At 31.2% G+C, this 20595-nt stretch overlaps 1 protein-coding gene across 1 annotated transcript in view; it reads right to left on the bottom strand.

Moving 5' to 3' along the window:
• Positions 1-362: 362 nt before the first annotated feature.
• The window catches only part of LOC143228381 (extracellular matrix organizing protein FRAS1-like), a 206217-nt gene continuing 185984 nt past the window's right edge, over positions 363-20595 (bottom strand). The window contains exons 67-73 of the mRNA XM_076459646.1: positions 20218-20476; positions 17364-17524; positions 13477-13589; positions 13034-13200; positions 11365-11570; positions 9769-9915; positions 363-2092 (exon numbers count right to left, since the gene is read on the bottom strand). Of these exons, the coding sequence (XP_076315761.1) occupies positions 1559-2092; positions 9769-9915; positions 11365-11570; positions 13034-13200; positions 13477-13589; positions 17364-17524; positions 20218-20476 (1587 nt within the window). The 3' untranslated portion in view covers positions 363-1558. The remainder of the gene's footprint in view (positions 2093-9768; positions 9916-11364; positions 11571-13033; positions 13201-13476; positions 13590-17363; positions 17525-20217; positions 20477-20595) is intronic.

Genomic DNA, 20595 nt, shown 5'->3' with positions numbered 1-20595 from the left:
TAGGGAAACCTTGGATGATGTAGAATGTCAATGTCCAAAAGTATTTTATCAAGATGTTGGGAAGTCTTGGATGATGTATCACATCAATGTCTGAATATTCTATCCAGATGTCAAGGAACCTTAGGTAGTGTGTCATATCAATGAATATTCTATTTAGATGCTGGGGTAACCTCAATGACCAGTGATATCAGTGGCAGAATATTTTACCCAGATAAAAGTTACATCCAGATGTGTGCCATATTAAATATATATATTTTTTATTGAGGTGGTGTAGATCTTTGGATGGCATTTCATATGGTAGAACATTTTTATATGAAGATGTCTGAGAGCTTAAAATGATATACATCCAACTTGCACAATTCTGACATCCATTATCTGCTTTTATTACAAATTATTGAGAAAAAAATACATTAATTCAACATGGCAGTAATTTGCAGAATACTAATATGACATCAATTACAACATCCATATTTATTCTAATACAGATTAAAGTATGTTAAATCAGAAAGTAAAACTCCAGCAAACTAAACTAGATTCTGAACTGTTGAATACTGAGAGATAAACAAAATACCTGAAAAAAGTTTCAAATATTGTGTTTATTATGACTACATGTTTATTTTATTCAAAGTTACAAGGATTACCTTTTTTTTTTCAATTGTATCTACAATTACTTGCTTATTTTAATTACTGAAATAACTAAGAATCCACAGGCATAGAAGTGCACAAAGTTGAAATAGTCAATAAATGGCACAGTGTTTACAATACACAACTGTGTTGTGGGAATCTTTGCAAAGGATAAGAGAATGTTAAGAAGTGTGTTATTTATTCATTTTTTTAGACAAAATGACATAACCTTTAAAACTGCTTTATTTAAATTTGTGTTGATTTTTATCTTTACAGTAGCTGCTCAATGAAAATTACTGTTGCCAAGTGATTAATAAGCTTATGGTTTAAGTTGATATTCATGTCTTATATATAAATTCATGTTTTACATTTAAACATGGTTTATGCTGCTAGTTAAAATTTAAGCTAATGGGTCTGGTTTTTGACCATATTTATATATAAACTGATAGTTTTAGATGACACTTTTAAGGTGATATTAATGGTTTTAAATTCTTGCCCTCAACTTCACAAAACAATGATAATTATGATTTTACCACATTTTGTAATTGCTATTCATTAAAAGTTCATTTTTCTTCCTTTACACAAGCATTAGTTCCAGATTCAAAATTTTAAAAGCGAAATCTGTAAGTATTGAACAATAACTTATTAGATACTGATTAAATGAAGTGAATAATATGGACTATGAGGGTCTGGCATTTTCTTGTGTGATATTAATGTTTTACAAACGTAAATCTCTAACATTAGAAGAAAACAACCACCACAATAGACTTCATCACATTACTAAACCTTCAAACCTATTCAAAATACTGTGACTTCATGCTTTTTCATGGCTATGAGGTGATGTAATAATAATTATAAAAGCAATTTTTACACTTGGTTCGAGCACAAAAATCTATTTCTTTGATATCTAAAATTTAAAAGGCAGAACAACTGTCTATACTTCAGTGCCACCTAAGGATGATGATTGTTGGAGGTTGTTTCTCACAGTCACATTAATACCTTTAAAACTCACTTTAGCAGAATTGTTAGCTTTACTGTTCAAATTATCAGAAGAACAATTCATTTTTGTCTTCAGAAAAGGTGTGTCTGCTAGTTTCTGTTCCTGAGCTTTTTTGATATTGTTCTTATTCTCTTCTTCATACAAATGTTTTTCTTGGTTTTGTGATTTTCTTTGTCTCATGACAATAACAACAATCATAATTAAGAGCAACAGTAAAACCAATGGCACAAAAACAGCAACAAAATTAGTATCTCCTGCATCAGGGTCTGCAAGAACTTCAAAGTTAGACATGTTTAGATAAAGAGCTTTCATGTTTGTTCCATTCTTCTCGGGTATGCCAGGTTGGGCATGCAGGGTGGAAAAAGAGTTTGGAAATCTTAATGTAACAGAACGTTGAACTCGCCGATGTCCATCAGATGGACCAATAGTATACATGACTTGGAGATACCACTGATGACCAGAATTGACCTGGTTATAATGAAATCCAATAATGATTACTTTTGTTTAAAACTAAAAAAATAATAGTAAAACACTCACCAACTTTATTAATGAATATGAAAACAATGTTTTTGGCAATAGTCCTTTATCAGGTTTCCAGCAAGGACAAAAGTGCAGGAAACTTTTCAGTAAAACTGGCTAGATGGATATTGAAAATCAAGAAAGCTAATGACTAGTAACTGTAGAACTTTATGACAAATGTTCAGTACTGAAAACTTACTCAGCACTTTTTCTGATTCATGAAATATTTAGCTGCAAATGTAGAGTAGATGTCAGAGATAACCAGCAATGACCCAACCTTTTCAAGGAAAAAGTCTTTAATACAGACATATAATACATCTCAAAGTAAGAATTTTGAATGCACTTGCAAATACACACTTATCTCAAGCATCAGAAACTGTCTGGATCATAGTTTCCAAGTGAAAGTGCTAGTATTAATACATTAACCATACCTTTGACTGCACCAACAGCTTACCAGTCTGTACAAACAGACATCTCACACACAGGTTTAATGTGGTCAATGTGTAAAGGGAGGAAGGAATTTTAAACTAAACACTTCATAAGAAATGACTAATGCTTTTAATATTGTTTGTTTCATTGTTCTAAATAAATAAAACCATACCTTATTTCACAAATAAATCCATATTTATATTTGGAAAGCAAGTGAAAAATTATATAATAGAACCACAAACAAAACAATAACTAAATTATTCAGAAATGATATAAAGAAAACATTTGGTCACATCTACAAAATATTGAAAAACTTCAACTGTACAAATCAAACACATCTAAATAAAAACTACTATAAATGCACACCAGTCCAAATCTAAAATAAGAAATATATGTGATATCACACAAACAAATACAGCAAAGTCCTTTGAACCTCTTGTTTTATCAGGCTCTAATTATCTCAAAGAGTTGAAATCAATCATAAATATTCTAAGATCTTATCCTGGATGAACGAAAAGCGTTGATAAATATAAACCAACAGTGTTTTTTTTTTATTATAAACACATCACTTGTGTCTGTAATGCCTGCTCGCATTATGTTTCTATACAAAGTAGATACTGGTGTGGCTATTTAAGAGCATTTGGTTACAAAGTCAACAGTATAATGTGAAACCTAAAAAAACTGCAAGTTTCTTGTTCAGTCTCAATGTATTTCCATCCCTACCTCTTATGTGGCCAAGAAACTCCACATTTGCCTGTTTCTCTGCAAACTTTCCTGGTTGCAAATGCAAACCTACATTGTTGATATGCTAAAATATTCTTAAGCTCACTTAAGAGGCCTGAAATGCACAACTATGAATGGAAAATATAATTTAAATTGATAGAGAAAAACGTGAGAGGTGATAGGTTAAAAGTGTTAGGGTTTGAATCACTTTTTACAATTTAATTCACACTGAAGAGCTATCTCTTCCTTTATAGTTCTCTAAGTTTAAGTTCTATTAGCTTTTCAAAAGTAACAGGTGTGTTACACAAGGTGAGTGAGTGACCTGTAATATTTTTCTACTGCCAAAGGAAGTTTTAGGTCTACAACAATCTAATCTGTCAGCAGATGAATACCAAATCTAGTGTGCTGAAACTATGAATTTTCTCGTGTGTATACAGAGCTAAATCCATCAACAGCAAAGAAAATAATCAACAAGTCTCTGTATTCACTCACCTCAAATTCATACAGAACCTAAAAGTACTCTTCTTTTTTCTTTAAAGAACAATTGCAGACAATCACTCTCTAAATGTTGTATTATTCTACCATGCAAAATATATTTGATTTCAGAGTTGGTAACATCTTGGTACTCCAAGAAAGCCTGTTTTATCAAATGTGTTTCACCTGTACCTACGTGATAACACGTTACTGTTGTTCTACATTCTTTAGAAATAAGCCAATACAGAAAAAGAATATGTAGTAATGCTCAGAAAAAGCCTTTCAGCATTTTTAAAAGACCATGATGAATAGTTACCTGCCATCATAGCCACAGATGATTCATATATCAAAGACAGCAAAAAGATCTGGATTCACATCGACTGTCTTGCACAGTAACACCTTTCTGCATAAAGCTGATGGAGCATTCGAGTTTCCCACAACTTCAGAGGAACCACAACGTTCCTGAACACCCCAGTTGGAGAGAGAACTCTTCTGATTTCTCTCTCTCTAAACTAAACCCCTGCCACGTTAGTTTGAGTTTGAGTTTCCCACAAGCAGCAAAGTATGTGAAGCTGGAAGCCATAGAGCAAGCTATACTCTTGATTGCTTAAAGTAAATATACAGCCACAAACATAATAGCTGCTACTGTTTCACAGTCAATACTGCATAAAGTTTGGAGTGGGTGGTCTCCAGATGGATTGCAAATTGGAAGCAGCCCACAAGAATACATGTGCTAACATATGCAGGAATACAGCTACACAAAAAATAAGAACTATTATGACAGAATATCAGTCTCCTCTGCCCTAGTAAAATGAAAGAAGTAACCATAATATTTTCACCAACATTCAGAGGAAATTACACTCCTAGAAAATAAGACATAGTATAGTGTAATTAGCAAAAGCAAAAGATGAGAGAGCCATATCACAGTCTATGATTAGAAGGCCACTGGTAACATCAGTAAAGAAACTTTTTTTTTACCTCCTGCAAGCCAGCTGATCAGCATATAAGGTGTCAATGCCTGTTTGCACAAACCAAGGGATTGCCACCTAGTACTCAAATAAACAACTGATTCTTTACACACAGCACAAAATTCCATGAGAAAGTCACCAAGCTCTTATTTCCATTTAGTGAAATCAGTTTAGCAGCACAATCCTCAACAAGTGACCTCATTACAGCTAAAGTTACATGTCTGGTTTGTGTTACTTGTGCTTTCATTAATTTGCTGATGGCTATCCTTGCTAGCAGCTGAATAACAGGATGTTCATAATTTGAGACCAGGGCTGACACAATATCTGTACAGTAGGATAAAGAACTATTCAAACTAGTTCATGCTGTTTTATGGACAGAAAGCTATGAGTTACATTTCTGCATCATATGGTGACTATGCATAAGACTGCATCCATGAGATCCCATTTGGACATTCAAATATTCTACAATCTTTTTCTCTATGTGCAGTCCAATGTTCTTTGGCCTAAATCAGTAATTACTAGTAGATGCTTTCTAATTTTTTATTTTCTTTTACAGTCTAGTAGTTCACCTGTTTCACAAGCAAAAATAACAAAATAACCACATAGATCCATTTCTAAGACAACAATATGTAAATGAAGATTGATGAGAAAACTTGTAAAAACTAAGGAAGATACATGCCTCTTAACTTACCATTACCATGATAAAGTTTGTCCTTACAGGTCAAAGCAATCATTCACTTAGAGTGCCTCATACTATGGCAAAGTAGAGTAGTACTCTGGTTTTTTCCAGTACTCATTAGAAACTCAACCTTGCACTCATTCATCTTCACAAGCAAACATCATATGAAGCCAAGTTCAAAGCCATATAATCTGGCCACCAAGCTGTTGGGTACAAGCAAGTTAATAGATCTTCAGGCTCTACTTGTTTAAATTAGCTGAATCTGTTACAGCCATGGCTTGTTGACAACCCTCCTAAACATGTTAAGGTGTCAGCTGGAACAGAGCTTGTGCATCCCACATCCAATAGTTCAGTAAGCAAAACTTGGAACAGGTACCATGTCCTTTAAACTCTAACTCCTGGCACAGATGATGCAGCCATGGCATCTAAATAAGGGAAGCACCATAACAATTTGCAAGACCTATAAAATTATTGATGAGAATTTCATTGTGATTAATAGTTGATGTTCAGGAATGTCCCCCCCATGTAGTCTTCTTAAATCATATACCTCAATGCCCAAGAACTCATGAGGCTGAAGCTTTTGAATGAATTTGGAATTTGGTCCTAAATATCTTGTTCTCAGCATTGTCAGACTTTTGGCAATTAAGAGACAACCATGTTCTAGTTATCTAGTTGATCCTCACTCAAATGCTCTAAGATGTTGATTGTTTAGGCTAACTAGACCAAGCATTAGATGTTGCACCCTCAGTTTCAAGTTACAACCTGATTGGAATACTTTAGGAAATGTTCAAAACTTTCTTTTGCCATCAATTTAAACATTGGTAGGTTAACTTGCTTTATTTCATCACCACTGTAAAATGACAATTCAAAAGGTCACCAGCTTCTCTACCACAATGTTGCTGAGACACTGATGTGCTTAAAACACTCCTTAAACCTTAAGATGTTCATACTAACAAATGATGTGTCATAAGGTGATGCCAACAACAGAATGCCAAAATGTGGAGGGATACTTATTATCATTATGATCTGCACAGTCCTAAATTGCTGGACAGGGTCTCAAAGCACTTTCAGCATTTCTCATAAACCAGAAGACTCCTAACTGCCTTATGGTATCTGCAGAATCATAGCTAAATGTTTGCTGATCCACCTAACAATATAGTGACTCTTCATCTCAGACTTTGTCCACCATTTGGTCACTGATGGCATACATAGTATAAAGTGATATACCTCAGGTAGTCAGCAAATATCTGGAAGTTCCAAAAAGATAATCTCAATTAGTCTTGGTATTACCAGAATACCACATGAGCTGTTTTTGTCACTGTATATCATAGATACTTAAAAGAGAGTGAACTTTCCACCTTGGATTGTTCCTATTCATCCCTCAACTTCTTGCCCCCAAGGACAAATCAATAATGCATGTGTAGTTCTAATCATGGCTGATAAAAGCCATTATTTCAGAAAAGGTCAAATGTTAGTTATTGCTGTACAGTCATATTGAGTTCATGTCATCCACCTCAAACTATACATGGTATCAGAAGATGTTCTTCCTTAATCATGACTTATAAACTTCACAGTAATCACAGAATAAAAAAAAAAATTAAAAACAACTCCTCAAGAATAAACCAAAATGCAACTTAATAAACAAAAACAAGTATTAATATCTTCAATAACCCAAAAGTTAAGGAAAGTTTCAATGAGAATGAAGAAAGAAACATCAACAGAAAAAAAACCAGAAAAACAAACATTTATTTAAATAAAAAGACAAAAGTTTCATAGCTTATAAGTTAACTGGTTCAACTGTCAGTATAGGTAGGAATAGCAAATTCATTCAAAAAAGGAGAGAAAAATTGTCTTCTTTACAAAAGAAAGCAGGATTATGTCCATAACACAATGTTAAGTTAGCCATAAAGTCCTACTGCAGCATCTTACAGTTCTAGGTTGTCAACACAATTTATTATATCCATTATACCTATTTAAAGGGAATTTAACTCAAATAATACTAACCTGTAGAAACCTTTACACACACAACCATCTCTAGGTATGACCTATACCCCAAAGGGACAATGGCACAGAAGCATGACTAAGTATGTATACACTATATGAAACAGTCACTGGTGCATGTAACTCTAGTAAAAGGCTGATATTTATGGCAATGTATACAAAAATATCTGCTAAATTAAGAAATTAACAAAAACATTTTGAAAAAAAATATATGAATAAAAAATGAACAACATTAATTTCTACATTATAGCAAAACAATGTTTTGGGACCTCTTGGCCCATTTTGGCTATCCCATCCTTTAAGCCAAATTAAAGCTATTAAATAAAGAAATTTAAAGCCAGCTCTTTTCATTCATATATCTATCAATCTTTTTTTAAAGCTCATTCATATTTACTACCTCCACAACACTGAAGGCAACCCATTCCATAGTCCAACAACCCTATTTGAAAAATAAAACTGTCTTTGCTGAAGACAGCTTCTACCTTGCCTAAATCTATATTTATGTCCCCCAGTTCTATAATTCTCACTGTTAAGAATGAACATTATTGATGCATCAGCATTACCAATTCCTTTTACAATCTTAATTACCTCAAGAAGATGCCCTCTAACTCTAAGGTAAGGAGCCAAAGACTAAACACAATAATCCAACTGTGGCCTAACTAATGACCTATAAAATGAAATAATAACTTATTATGACAATCCCGCCATTCAAAGTACCATGTTGGTAACCATTCTCTGAACCCTTTGCAGCAATCCAATGTTTTTCCTAAGGTAAGGAGCCTAAGACTGAACACAATAATCCAACTGTGGCCTAACTAGTGACCTATAAAATGAAATCGTAACTTATTTACACTTGTATTCAATATTTCTGTACATAGAACCTAAAATCCTATTTACCCTAGCACTAGTAAGAGCACATTGTTTTAGCAGCTTAAGAGACTGATCAATCATCACACCAAGATCCTTTTCTTTCATAACACTCATAAGTTCATTCCCATTTAAATTATACTTATAATAAAAATTATGATAATCTGCATGCAATATCTTGAATTTATCATAATTAAAACTCATCTGCCATATACTGATGACGATAAACCCACTTGAAATAAAAATGTATCTCAGAATGGCTGGTAAGGGTATTAACACATTTACTAATAAAGCTGAGAACAACATTTCAACCTTCCTAGGTCATTAACCTGAAGATGAGATACACCATCTTCCATTATTTGCCCAACTCACTAAATGATTTGAATCTTTTTGTAAAGCAGCAGCATTCTCTTCACAACCAGTAACACTCATGGCCTTAATATCATTAGTAAATTTAAGTAATTTATTGACTATTCCTTCATCTGTGTCATTAATGTAAATCAAAAAGAGCAACTGTCCTAAGACTCAGCCCTGAGATACACCACTAAAAACATTATACCAGTTTGACTGAACTCCATTTATAACAACTCTTTGCTTTGTTCCATAAACCACTCTTCTATCAAATTAGTTAACTTATTCCAAACACCTATAGAAATAAGTTTCTTTACAAGCCTTTTATGTAGCACTTTGAAAAATGCTTTCTCAAAATCCAGATACACTAGATCTACACCCCTCACTCTCATCTACCTGTGTTGTAGCATTTTCAAAGCATTTTAAAAGATTTGTAATGCACGATTTTCCCTTAGTGAAATCATGTTGACTGTCCAATAAAATTCTAAACTTTGTTAAATTATTTTGCAAAATGTCTTTTATCATACTTTCTAAAACTTTTCTCATAACTGATCTAAGACTACTAGGCCTATAATTATTTGAACAACTTTTATTACCTTCCTTTAAAATAGGAGTGACATTAATTAATCTCCAATCTGTTGGCACTTGTCCACTATTCAAGGGCTTACAAAAAATTGTGACAAGTTGTTCACATATCCAATCCTTGATCTCCTTTAAAACCCTCAGGGAAATATTATCTGATCCAGGAGTGTTATCACTCCTTTAACTTTCCAATTATATTTTAACAATACAACAGACTGAAATATGTAGCAGTTTTCTAGTTGCTACAGTATTAACAAATTTCTTGTAAAATAACTATATAAAAATTTAAAAAATGGAAATCTAGAATTTATAAATACTGAGACTCAAAACTACTCAAAAAATAAAGTATCAAAGGAGTAACGAGATACCAAAGCAAACAAAAGTTATCTCAGGATGAACATTAAATTATAACTCACCTGCATTTTATTGTATGAAAAAAATTTGTCTGTGACAAAGAATGAGAATGGTTGTATATCACTGGTATAACATAACACACACAGATTAACAACAAATTATTACAGGATTAAATTACAATGATAAGTAAAACAAACCTTATATAAGGCATCTACTTTCAACAAGAATCCATCCACACCAGGAAGCTGTGCCAATGATTTAAATGCAGAATTATCACTGGCAAATCTAGCTTCAAATGGAATGTCATGAAAGTGTTTATCTACAGCTCCTGGATTGTTTCGGTCCTAAAATAGCATAAAACAATTACTTACACACTTTGAAGTGCCCATACAAATGAAACTGCAGATACTAAAAAGAATAACAGTAAATAAGACATTGTTTTATTTAATATTAATATTTTTATTTAAACTGTTAAAAAGAAATAAAGAATAAAATATATACACAAGGCATTAACATAGCATCATCACATGCAAAACATGTGGCACAAATGGTATTACAGATTTCTAAATGTTACACTAAGATAGTAATATCAGCAATAAAAAATTGACTTAATACAACCAAGTAAAATAATATCCAGTTATATGCCCAATTTAACTAATACAAAAGATTTACAACTGCAATAATTGCCCTTTCAAAAAGTAAAATACCTGCTTCATACTTTGATTACTATTATCTATGTATGAAATCACATTAATACAATAGTAAAGTCACAAGGAAAGGCCCCTGCTAGTACAGTGGTAAGTCTACGGATTTACAACATTAAAATCAGGGGTTTGATTCTCCTTGGTGGGCTCATTAGATAGCCCGATGTGGCCTTGCAATTAGAAAATACACACACAAGAGATGAATTATAAACATAATCAAAATAATTTTGTGTAGAGAAATACTACGTTTCAAAATAATATTGATCTGTACATAAAATGATCTTTGTTATGCCTGTAAATCATCATTATTAATTTATTATATGAATACCTTTAATATTACTGACTAATGGCACAGTCTCTTTGTAGAACGAAACTCTAAAGAGGGAAAAACTATAACTGGAAGGCACACTGTAAAAGTCTTTAATATAAAATGAAATTGCACATGAAAGATTAATGTTAATTGAAAAATAAATATTGTAAACTAAAAGTTAATATATGAAGGACCTGGTTCAGTGTGACATATACCTACAGTTTAGACCTTTATTTGAGTTTATTTCAACAATAATATTACTTACATAAGTTATCTAAAACTTCCTTATTATGATTAAAATCAAGTTTTAGTATTTAAAAATAAATTTACTTCTGTCAATAATATTGCAACTAAAGTTTCTTGGTACTTATACAACAAAATCTTATTTAAATTTGGCTGGAAATGGTACACGAATCTACATTAGTCTTAAGTAACAAATTTAAATTAAGTGTTAATGTTGCTCTGAGCAATAAAAATTGATATTTATCATACATATTACCTGATAAGTAGCATTCTCATGTGAATGTTTTGAAAAATAAGTTAAAAACAAAATATTAAACAAGTGTATTTTTTTATATACTTTGTTATTTCATAAGTTAAATATTCCAGAGAAATTTAAAGGAACTGGAACAGAATGTGTGAGCTTGGAATTCATTAAATGAATTCCATGATACTTTTCATTTGAAAATGGCTACAAGCCTCTATGCCCAGCTACAATTCCACACTTTTTATATTAGTTGTTCCATTGACGTAATTCACCAAATCAATAAAAACTTTACCAAGATCAGAAACCGATGTTTCAAGTTTTTGTTTGGCTGAATGCAGCCAAATTGTAAACCCTCATTGTATTCTTCTCCTGTTGGATCATATGTTGGAATATAGCCATCTCTGCCAGTGCACATGTAAAGTCTTTCAATTTGAAGTTTGTAAGCAGATTCTAAATCTTGTTCTGGGTTCCACAACACTCTCCCATAGACAGTCTGTCCTGTAAAGGCACACACCATACATTACAGTACAGGCCAAAGTTCGTTTTACCTAAATGGTATCTTGCAGCATTATAACCAAATAAAAATAAATAAAAAATGAAAATCTAAAATTTATAAATACTGAGACTCAAAACTACTTTAAAAAAAATATCAAAGGAATAATATGATATCAAATAAATAAATCCACACCATTTGACATGACTGGATCAGAAAGGGAATGATATGATATCAAATAAATCCCCACCATTTGACATGACTGGATCAGAAAGCTGTCTTCATTCTAATCCATTTGATTTAAATGATTTATAGTGATAAAGAAATGCTTAAATTCATTTAGATTAAACATCTTTAACAACTTTTAGAAAATCTACTGATCTTAATTGTTTGTAGCTATGTGATTTTGTTTTTTTAAATTTTAAATTGATTAAATTTGTAACATATTAAAGCCATAGATAAAGTAAAAAAGTCCATAACTTTCTTATTCTGATGTGTTTCCAAAATGTTTTAACTACAAAATTTTTTTCATAGGTGCAATAAATCAAAACTACCATGATTTCTAAAATAATTTTTTTTTCACTTTGTAGTGTAAAATTTTATTAACTTAATTTCTTACTTTATGTCTTCATGAACATTAGTTTATTTGCTGTACTATATTACTATCTGACTTATAGTGAAACTGTAATGTGTGAAATCAATTAACCTCAGATGCTATGCTGCTTAGGATTACTCTCTTTGAACCATTCAAGAGCATATGTTACTAGATGCTGTTAGGAGGGATAATATGAAGTTTGCTTATACTGGTGTCATATTATTCAAAAGAAAAGAGTTGAATGATAGTTCACGATACAAAAAATATGTTTTCATATGTTTTATTAGAAGTATGTAAATACAATGAGAATACTTAAAAATTGCAGTCTAATAAACAATAATTTGTTAAGTTTAACATTATTGTCATATTTTCTACATTAGATCTATCAACAGTAAGACAGGAAAACTATCTAGTCATTAAGAATGCTTATAATGCTAAAAAGTGGGTTTCGATACTTGTTGGTACAGCATAGATAGCACATATTGTAGTTTTGTTCTTAACAAAAACTAACAAATCTAGAGTCAAATATATAAAAATTATTAATTTTTTCCGTAACTATACCAGATGCCTCATTAACTCTCCTACAGCTAGACTATACCAGACAAGCTAAAGTCACATTGGTGTTAGGTTATCCCAAAGCCTAACTTCATACTGAAACTTTGATAAAGTTTCACTTTCATTTATTTTATAAACTTGGCTACCTTTATTTTATGCATTATGCCTTTCTACTCACAGATATATTCCAACTTTTAACCTTAAAAACTGTAATTTCACAAACTCTAACTCATTTTCAGATTTCTTGTAGTAAGATGTTAAAATCATTTATTCATGTTTACAATTTTATAGAAAGTAAATCATTTGTGCACCCTTTACCTTTCGAAAAGGTTCCCTTATAATCAATATCCTGAAGACTGGTTTTGACTTCTGTTGGTGGCATTAGAAACATTTTTTGGTTGTTGAGAAGCTGAAAAACGGTATTCAAAGAATAGATGACAGGAACTGGTCTGTTAGTCTGCTGGAAAGCAATAGGAACTTCAAACCTGCAAAAACAAGTTATTCATTACACAAAAATGTCTAAATTAAAAACTTTATCCTTAAAAGTATTAAATTAATAATTTCTAATCAAAATCTTGAATAACAAGGAATCTTTCAAATACTTTTTACATTATCAATATTCTCGAAGGAGTTGAAGGACTGAAGCATTGTTTTGTTAAGTAAGTTGTATATAATTATAAGAAGTTTATATATCTACAAATTCATTAATTGAGAGCTAGTCTTTTCAACAGCCAGTGTGAATAATTATGAGGAAAAGTTACCTTTCTGGTAGATGTGCAGTGCAAACAAGTGGTTTATCTGGGGATGAAGCATAAGATTGGGTGGGTTTTACAGTACAAGGAATCAACTGGATGATGTATTGTCCAGTATAATCCTGTAAAACAGTAAACAATGCATTGCTGTTAATTAGAGCAAGATTATGCAAAATTATATCTTGAGAATAAGCATAAAGCTGAGTATATTTTACATTAATTCAAATAAATGCTGTAGATCTTCTAAAATAAAAATCATCAACTATCTTCTGCTGATAATTAGACAATTGGATAGGTTTTATTATAAAAGACTCAAATAAATGATGTTATGGCTAGTTCTAAGATAACAGTTAAATCCAATATGTAAGCTATCTAACCACAATAATACGAGGTTTGAGTTAAATTGCAATGGAAAATATGAATTAAGGATGACTTGAATAAAAATAATGTGAGTGATACAAACGTTTTCAAATAAAAGTTATTTATCACAAAGAAACTTGGACATGAAATACTTGAGACAATCTCAAACTGCTTTCTCTACAACTGTAAACTACACAGAAATGCAGTAAAAAGACCATGATAATTACTTAGACTTATAAGAAAAGAACTAAGATGTGTTTGAAAGTTCTGACTTACTTAGGGTTAAGATACAATGTCTAAGCTCTGTTTTAAGTCCCATTTACAATTAAAACAAGAACAAAACTCTAATTAAACATTACATTTAAACTGATCTAAAAAAGCAAACAATGAAGATTCACAAAAGGTAAATTGAAGTAAAGTGTTGAATAAGAATAACATCTATAAACAGCTAAATTACTGTGAAGTGTAAAATTTATAGAAAGGCACTTAATGCAGGCACTCTGCTTTTCTTTCAATTTTCTGGCTGCCAGGATTGATCCCCAAGAAACCAGCAATGGCTTTTATTTCTGTTGAAGGGTTTCACTCAATTGTGCAACCTATGCATAAGACTAAAATATCCAATGCACCTGTCTCAGTGTCGAGATTCACCTGAATGATTTTGAGCACAGAAACTAGTCACCACAATAGCCTGGCAGATGTGCTTTATTGTTTAGCTGAAATAGACATTATGGCTTAAATTTAGTTGATTTTTTATTGTTGATTTTGGGACTCCTTATGATGATTTGTTTTAGTACTTGAGTATTTTGGTCCTGAGTAAACTTTCTTAAGTTTATGTGTGTGAACATATATATAAAATTATTTGTGCACCTTAACATGCTGTGTTCTTTAAGAAAACATTTCACTAGTAGCTAAAAATGCTATTTCTGGCAGCCTTGGTTCTGGTTCTTCTGCAGTGATAATAGGCAAAACACTACTCAGTAGTATAACAGTTTGTAGAAGTTCTGATAAATGATATTGTCTCAATAACAAGTGCACAAATCTTGATGAGAGATGCATCAGGTATTGGGTCCTTCTCCCTGTTTGAAATATTGTTATTAGACACTTAAGGAGGTTCTCAGTTTCATTGTCCATTGATAGGCTGTTGTAAACATAGAATCTCTCTTTCACAAAATCAAGCAATGTTCAGTGATGCAAGACAAACAGGTGATAAGAATGGTTAAGAACTTGTATTCTGTAAGAAAGGCATGATTCAACAATAATCACTTAGTATCTAATAAGTTTTTGTATAAACAAATGCCTTGCTACAAAAAAACTGATGAAATCAGGCTTTCTAAGTCTCCCTGTTGGATCAGTGCTGGTTATCATTGCAGAGCACTAGTCATATAACATATGAAGAACTACAGACATAAAGTCGATGGTTTTTCAAGCACTCCCCCTATCCCCACCCTTTAGCCCTGATATCTTAATGAATATTCAGCAGTACTTATGAGAGCTTATTAATACATCAATTAACACATGGGGTATATTATGCTTTAATTTGGTGTGACAGAATGTAATAATCAACAATTTCACTTATTTAAATAAATCAGTAAGCTCATTAATATCTTAAATCTCCCAAACACACTCTACACCAACACCAATAAAAACATGTAATACATCATGCACTCTTGATGTTAGGTAAACTAAAACAACAATATTATTTTATCTAATAAACTAAGAAACATTATTTGGCAACACCAATAACAACATACATTATATATGTGTTCATTAACTTACAACATACATTATATATCTTACAACATGCATTATATATGTGATTTAAAAATATTTTATTACCATACATATGCAATTAATATACACACCTATTACAAATCTCTAACTGAACAATGATTAGCACAGTACACAAGAGTAATTTGTACCATGTTTTTGGATACAGTACCATTACCTATGACTCAAAACCCCTCTATTGATATCACAGAACAATAATAAAGATGAAATTTAATCAACAATTCATACATGTGCTTTGCAAGGCCTAATCATTATGTTTACTGTCTGTAACTGCATCACAATCTATGTAAGCAACTTATTTCTACTGACATGTGAGAAAAAAAACACAGGGAAGAGGTAACAAAACTAGGAACAGAATTTTCCACTGATTTACCACTGTCTGGGTTATTTCTCAAGCAGTTTAAAGACACAGTTCCAACATTGTGTAGCCAGAGAACGGACTTATATCACTTTTAGGTATCCCTTATGTATACCAATGGCATATTAGTGTATACCAATGTCATAAATCACAGAAACAGACACTAAAGCAATCTCAAGTGGCAATAAAAAATGTTCACTATAAAGCAAGCATTGCAAACTCATTCATCTTTCATACGCCATGTACTTTAACCAGCTACATCAACTATTTGAGAACTGTTAATGTTCTAGGTCGTGTATCTAACACCACCAACAATCCTTGCTGTTATGCTACAGTGATTTCCACATATTTCTTTGTCAATAACCAATGAACAAATTCAAAATAAAAGTTAAAGATAAAATTTATTTAATGGAAAAAATTGGTATGTACAAATTATGTGAAAGTAAAATTGCTTAAACAGAACAAACTAGAAACAATTTAAAATTCAGAATGAATGAACACAAAAGAAGCATTAACAATAATATTACTTTTTCACTTTTAGCAGAACATGTCAGTGAAACTAAAACACAATTCAATGGAGAAAAAATTTTATTTCAGCATAATCTGGAAATTTAATTAGTATGAATATAGATTAATCTACTGAGATAATTAAATGTAAAAAAGGGTAAATTTAAATTATTAAATAAGGATAATGTAACTACTGTCAGTAGATGGCATCAAATTCTTTAATATACAAACTTATATATAAATAAGGGTTAGTTTTGCAAAACATTATACTCCCGAGGATGATGCACTAATACACATTGGAACATTGCGTTTTCCATTCTTACCATGTTTTTACTGATTTTAATCTTGTATAGTAAGTTACTGGTATTTTATTATAATCTTGACACTAGAAACTGTCTTACTTTCAGAGTTATGTATAAATTAATTGTTGTTTTTGAAAAAATTGTGAAATTTTTAAAAGATACTACATATTTTCAAATTACAGGACACAAATTCCATGAACTACTTAAAAAGTGGCTGACACATTACAGAAAAATTTGACATGATAAGAATTCATAATTAATTTCTAATGCTGAAAGTACTTGTTAAATTTGCTTAGAAAATTAACAAACTCAACATTCATACAGGATAATAAGCATGTCCTTGAATGAAACTATAGTTTTACCATACATGGAATAACTAAATGATATATTAACAAGAATAATGGTGAAAAAGTAATAAATAAACAAGATCTGTTACTAACTAAAGTAAAACTTGGTAGAGCTTACTGAATTTGCCTTCATTGATGTATAGTCCTGTATCAAATATTAACTATATTTCTTAAATTGATATAACTATTCAACACGTGTGATAACAAATACAAGCAGGATTAGTAGTATCTAACCTTTAAGTTATAGTTGCTTGTAGCCCTCCACAGTTGTGATGGGCCATCAAACGTAGACTCGGTCCAAATAAGCTCCAAATCAAAAGTAATAACTAATGTATCTGGTGGTAGAACACCACTTTCCACACCAGGTAATGTATGGTGTTTCATGACAAACTGGCCTATAAAATTCAAGAACATTATTATTGCAGTGTATTAGTACTTTGTGAAGAAAATATATCTCATTTCAGATTATATAGCAACTCTTTCTTGACTGTATATAACATGTTCCTTTTTGTGATCCACTTGGTTCAGGTGTTGCCTGAGAAAGGGTTCACCTATGAGTAACTTTCAAGAGACAGATGTAAAAAGATGAGTGTGTGTGGAAGGTAAACAAAAATGGTTAAAGTTTGTAGAACACAAAGGCAAAAACTCTTTGCTGCCAAAACTCTGTTTAGTAACAGTCGTTAATGTACAAAACTTTATCGCTATGCAATGGGATGTGTTAGACTAAAAATAAAGAGATACTTCCACACACAAAAGTAGACTGTTTCTTAACTAACATATTTGAATATAGCTTATTATCTGCTTATATTCAAGTCAAGATGGTGACTACTGTATATAACTAATTACTATTTTCTACTGCAATTTAGTTCTAATATATCCAATTTGAACATGAAAAAAAAAAGGAGCAAACTTCCAACTTCTCACAGATTCCTCTTTTTGAAAGCTAGCACCTGAGCAAACAGATAAAAAAAATGTATTACTCTTCATAGTTTTTAAGTTCTTACATTACTTTAAAATCACATCATCACCTTTTGATTAACTTATAAATCTATGTGATTATAAATTTTTCCCTCATTCCAACTTCATGGTAACAAATGGATGCTAAGTGAGAAAAAAAAACATATCCGAAGTGTACAATACAATATGTATTAGTGTTTGTAAAAATTTTGTATGATAAATTAAAAGATATATTCACTTAGAAACATCATTGTCACTTTCTCCTTTCTCTGTGATAGCTTCGCATACCTGGTTTACCTTATTAATCTGCCACTAAGCCATATTCATAGTTTATTACCAACTATCAGATTGGCACTTTTTCTGATGACCAGAATACTATTTCATGACAATGCTGCACTATTTAAAAATGAAAAATTATTACATAAACCTTGTAGCATGTAAATACATATCTCACTCATCAGAACATGTATTTTATGTCTAAAAAAATCTGTCTCCAAATTGATTTTGTTTTTTTGATATTGGTGTAACATAAAATGTAGCCTACTTTGTTCCCCATTTATTTACTCACCAAATTATGGTAAAGTCTAAAAATAAATAAATAAGGGGGTTGCTCACTTTCTGATGAGATAATAACATAATCAATAACTGAGAAAAGAAAATATTTGTTGGAAATATGCATTTTGTTGTATAGAAACCATTCAAAGGCTGACTACAAACAAAATCTACAATATTAAATAATATGACCTTTCTAAATATTGTTCTCTTAATTTATACTGAATATGAATTAATATTAATAATGTAAAATCATACTATAAATGGTATTATTTAATCTTACATAATAATATGCAAACAAATTAGACCTCATATTAGATTGTATAAAGCAATTAACAATTATTTTATAATCATTGTCATTTGAAATATAAACAAGTTTCAATTAATATTAATATAAAATACAAAAGTAACTTGGAAAAAGAGTAAAGCCACTTGGCATTTCATCATTTAAACATATGGAAAACATTTCACCATTGAGTATCAGCTCTTTAGTAAACATTTCCAAACTGTATACCAAGTATAATTTTCAAATTAATTCAAAGGTGTGCACTATTTTCAAATATCATGAAGTAGTTGTAATACAATTAACTATAAAGTAGAAAAGAAAAAAGTGTTTTATGTGGTATCATCCTGTTAATTACATAAAATCAAGATGAATGATGGAAGTTTAAAACTAGTGACCAGTATGATCAGAAAATCGTCACTGAAACTTGTGTAGAGAGAAGATCATAACATGAGGCTACTACAGTACTGACTATTGATAAACAGACTACGTACGAGTGGAAAAAGTAGCAACAAAAGCCTTTACAATGGATTATTGTTAAACTGCAGCAGAAGCAATTCTCAGATTCATGTTCAATGCCACTGTGATAGCTCTATAACTAACCATTTGACCAACACTAGAAGTCAACTTAGCCAGTACAAACTGAGATTAAATGATAGAGACTCATGAAAACTAATAATGACTTAATACTGACATACAAGAATTGGTTGATAATCCAGCATGAACAAGCCAACTGAGCTGACAACAATAAAAGTCTAGACAAGTATTGTGTAGCAATCACAGCACACACACACACACACACAAACTATTAAATTAATTACATTACATGCCAATATTACTAACAGTACCCCTTGTAAAAATATATATTTTGCCTGTTTCATTTGTGTATAACTGTTACAAAGATGGCACTACCTTAGAACATGTTATTTATATATTTTCACTTACAAACGGTGGCACACTACATATGAATTTTATATGTTTACTCTGTCCTGCATATCAATATGGGATAGAAAACAAATAACAGTGTAATTTCTTTGACAGGATTATCTAATTAACAGGATTAATATCATTTTCTCTGTTTTTCCTGAGTAAATAATGAACCCTTTAGTATTTCTAATTAAGCAAAGGATTTCGTTTTTGTAATAAAAAACAAAATAAACATTTTTAAGAATACTAATAATATATATATATTGTTTGAATAGAGAACAAACATTGACATTTATTATCAAAATATACTTAAAGGAGACAGTAGCATATTTATCATTTAATATTTTAAAGACTAAACTTTCTCCTTACCTCTAAATTTAGCTTCAGTTTTGAACTCTAGGATCAACCGGCCATCAGCTCCAACTGATATACGCAAAATTTGCAATCTGGCTCTTAAAATGCCATCTGTTTCTAAACCAGTACGCCAAAGAACAGTATCATAAAAGAAGGAAAATGTCATTTCTGTACGATGTTCTATAGAGGCCCAACCAGTAGGTGCTGTTGCATAAATGTATGATACATGAAATGGAAGTTCCACAGTCAGATAACTCTGTGCTGAATCTCGCATCTATATTAGTTGTAAAAGATAAAAGAATTCCTTTACACTTGGACAAAACCAAATCATGTACAGAATTAGTAGTAAAGTAAATGCTAGAAGTCACAGACTGCTCAGTTTATAGGACTGAG

The sequence above is a fragment of the Tachypleus tridentatus genome, chromosome 10, assembly GCF_004210375.1.
Source record: "Tachypleus tridentatus isolate NWPU-2018 chromosome 10, ASM421037v1, whole genome shotgun sequence".
Lineage (NCBI taxonomy): Eukaryota > Metazoa > Arthropoda > Merostomata > Xiphosura > Limulidae > Tachypleus > Tachypleus tridentatus.
This window is presented reverse-complemented; position numbering and strand designations above follow the sequence as displayed.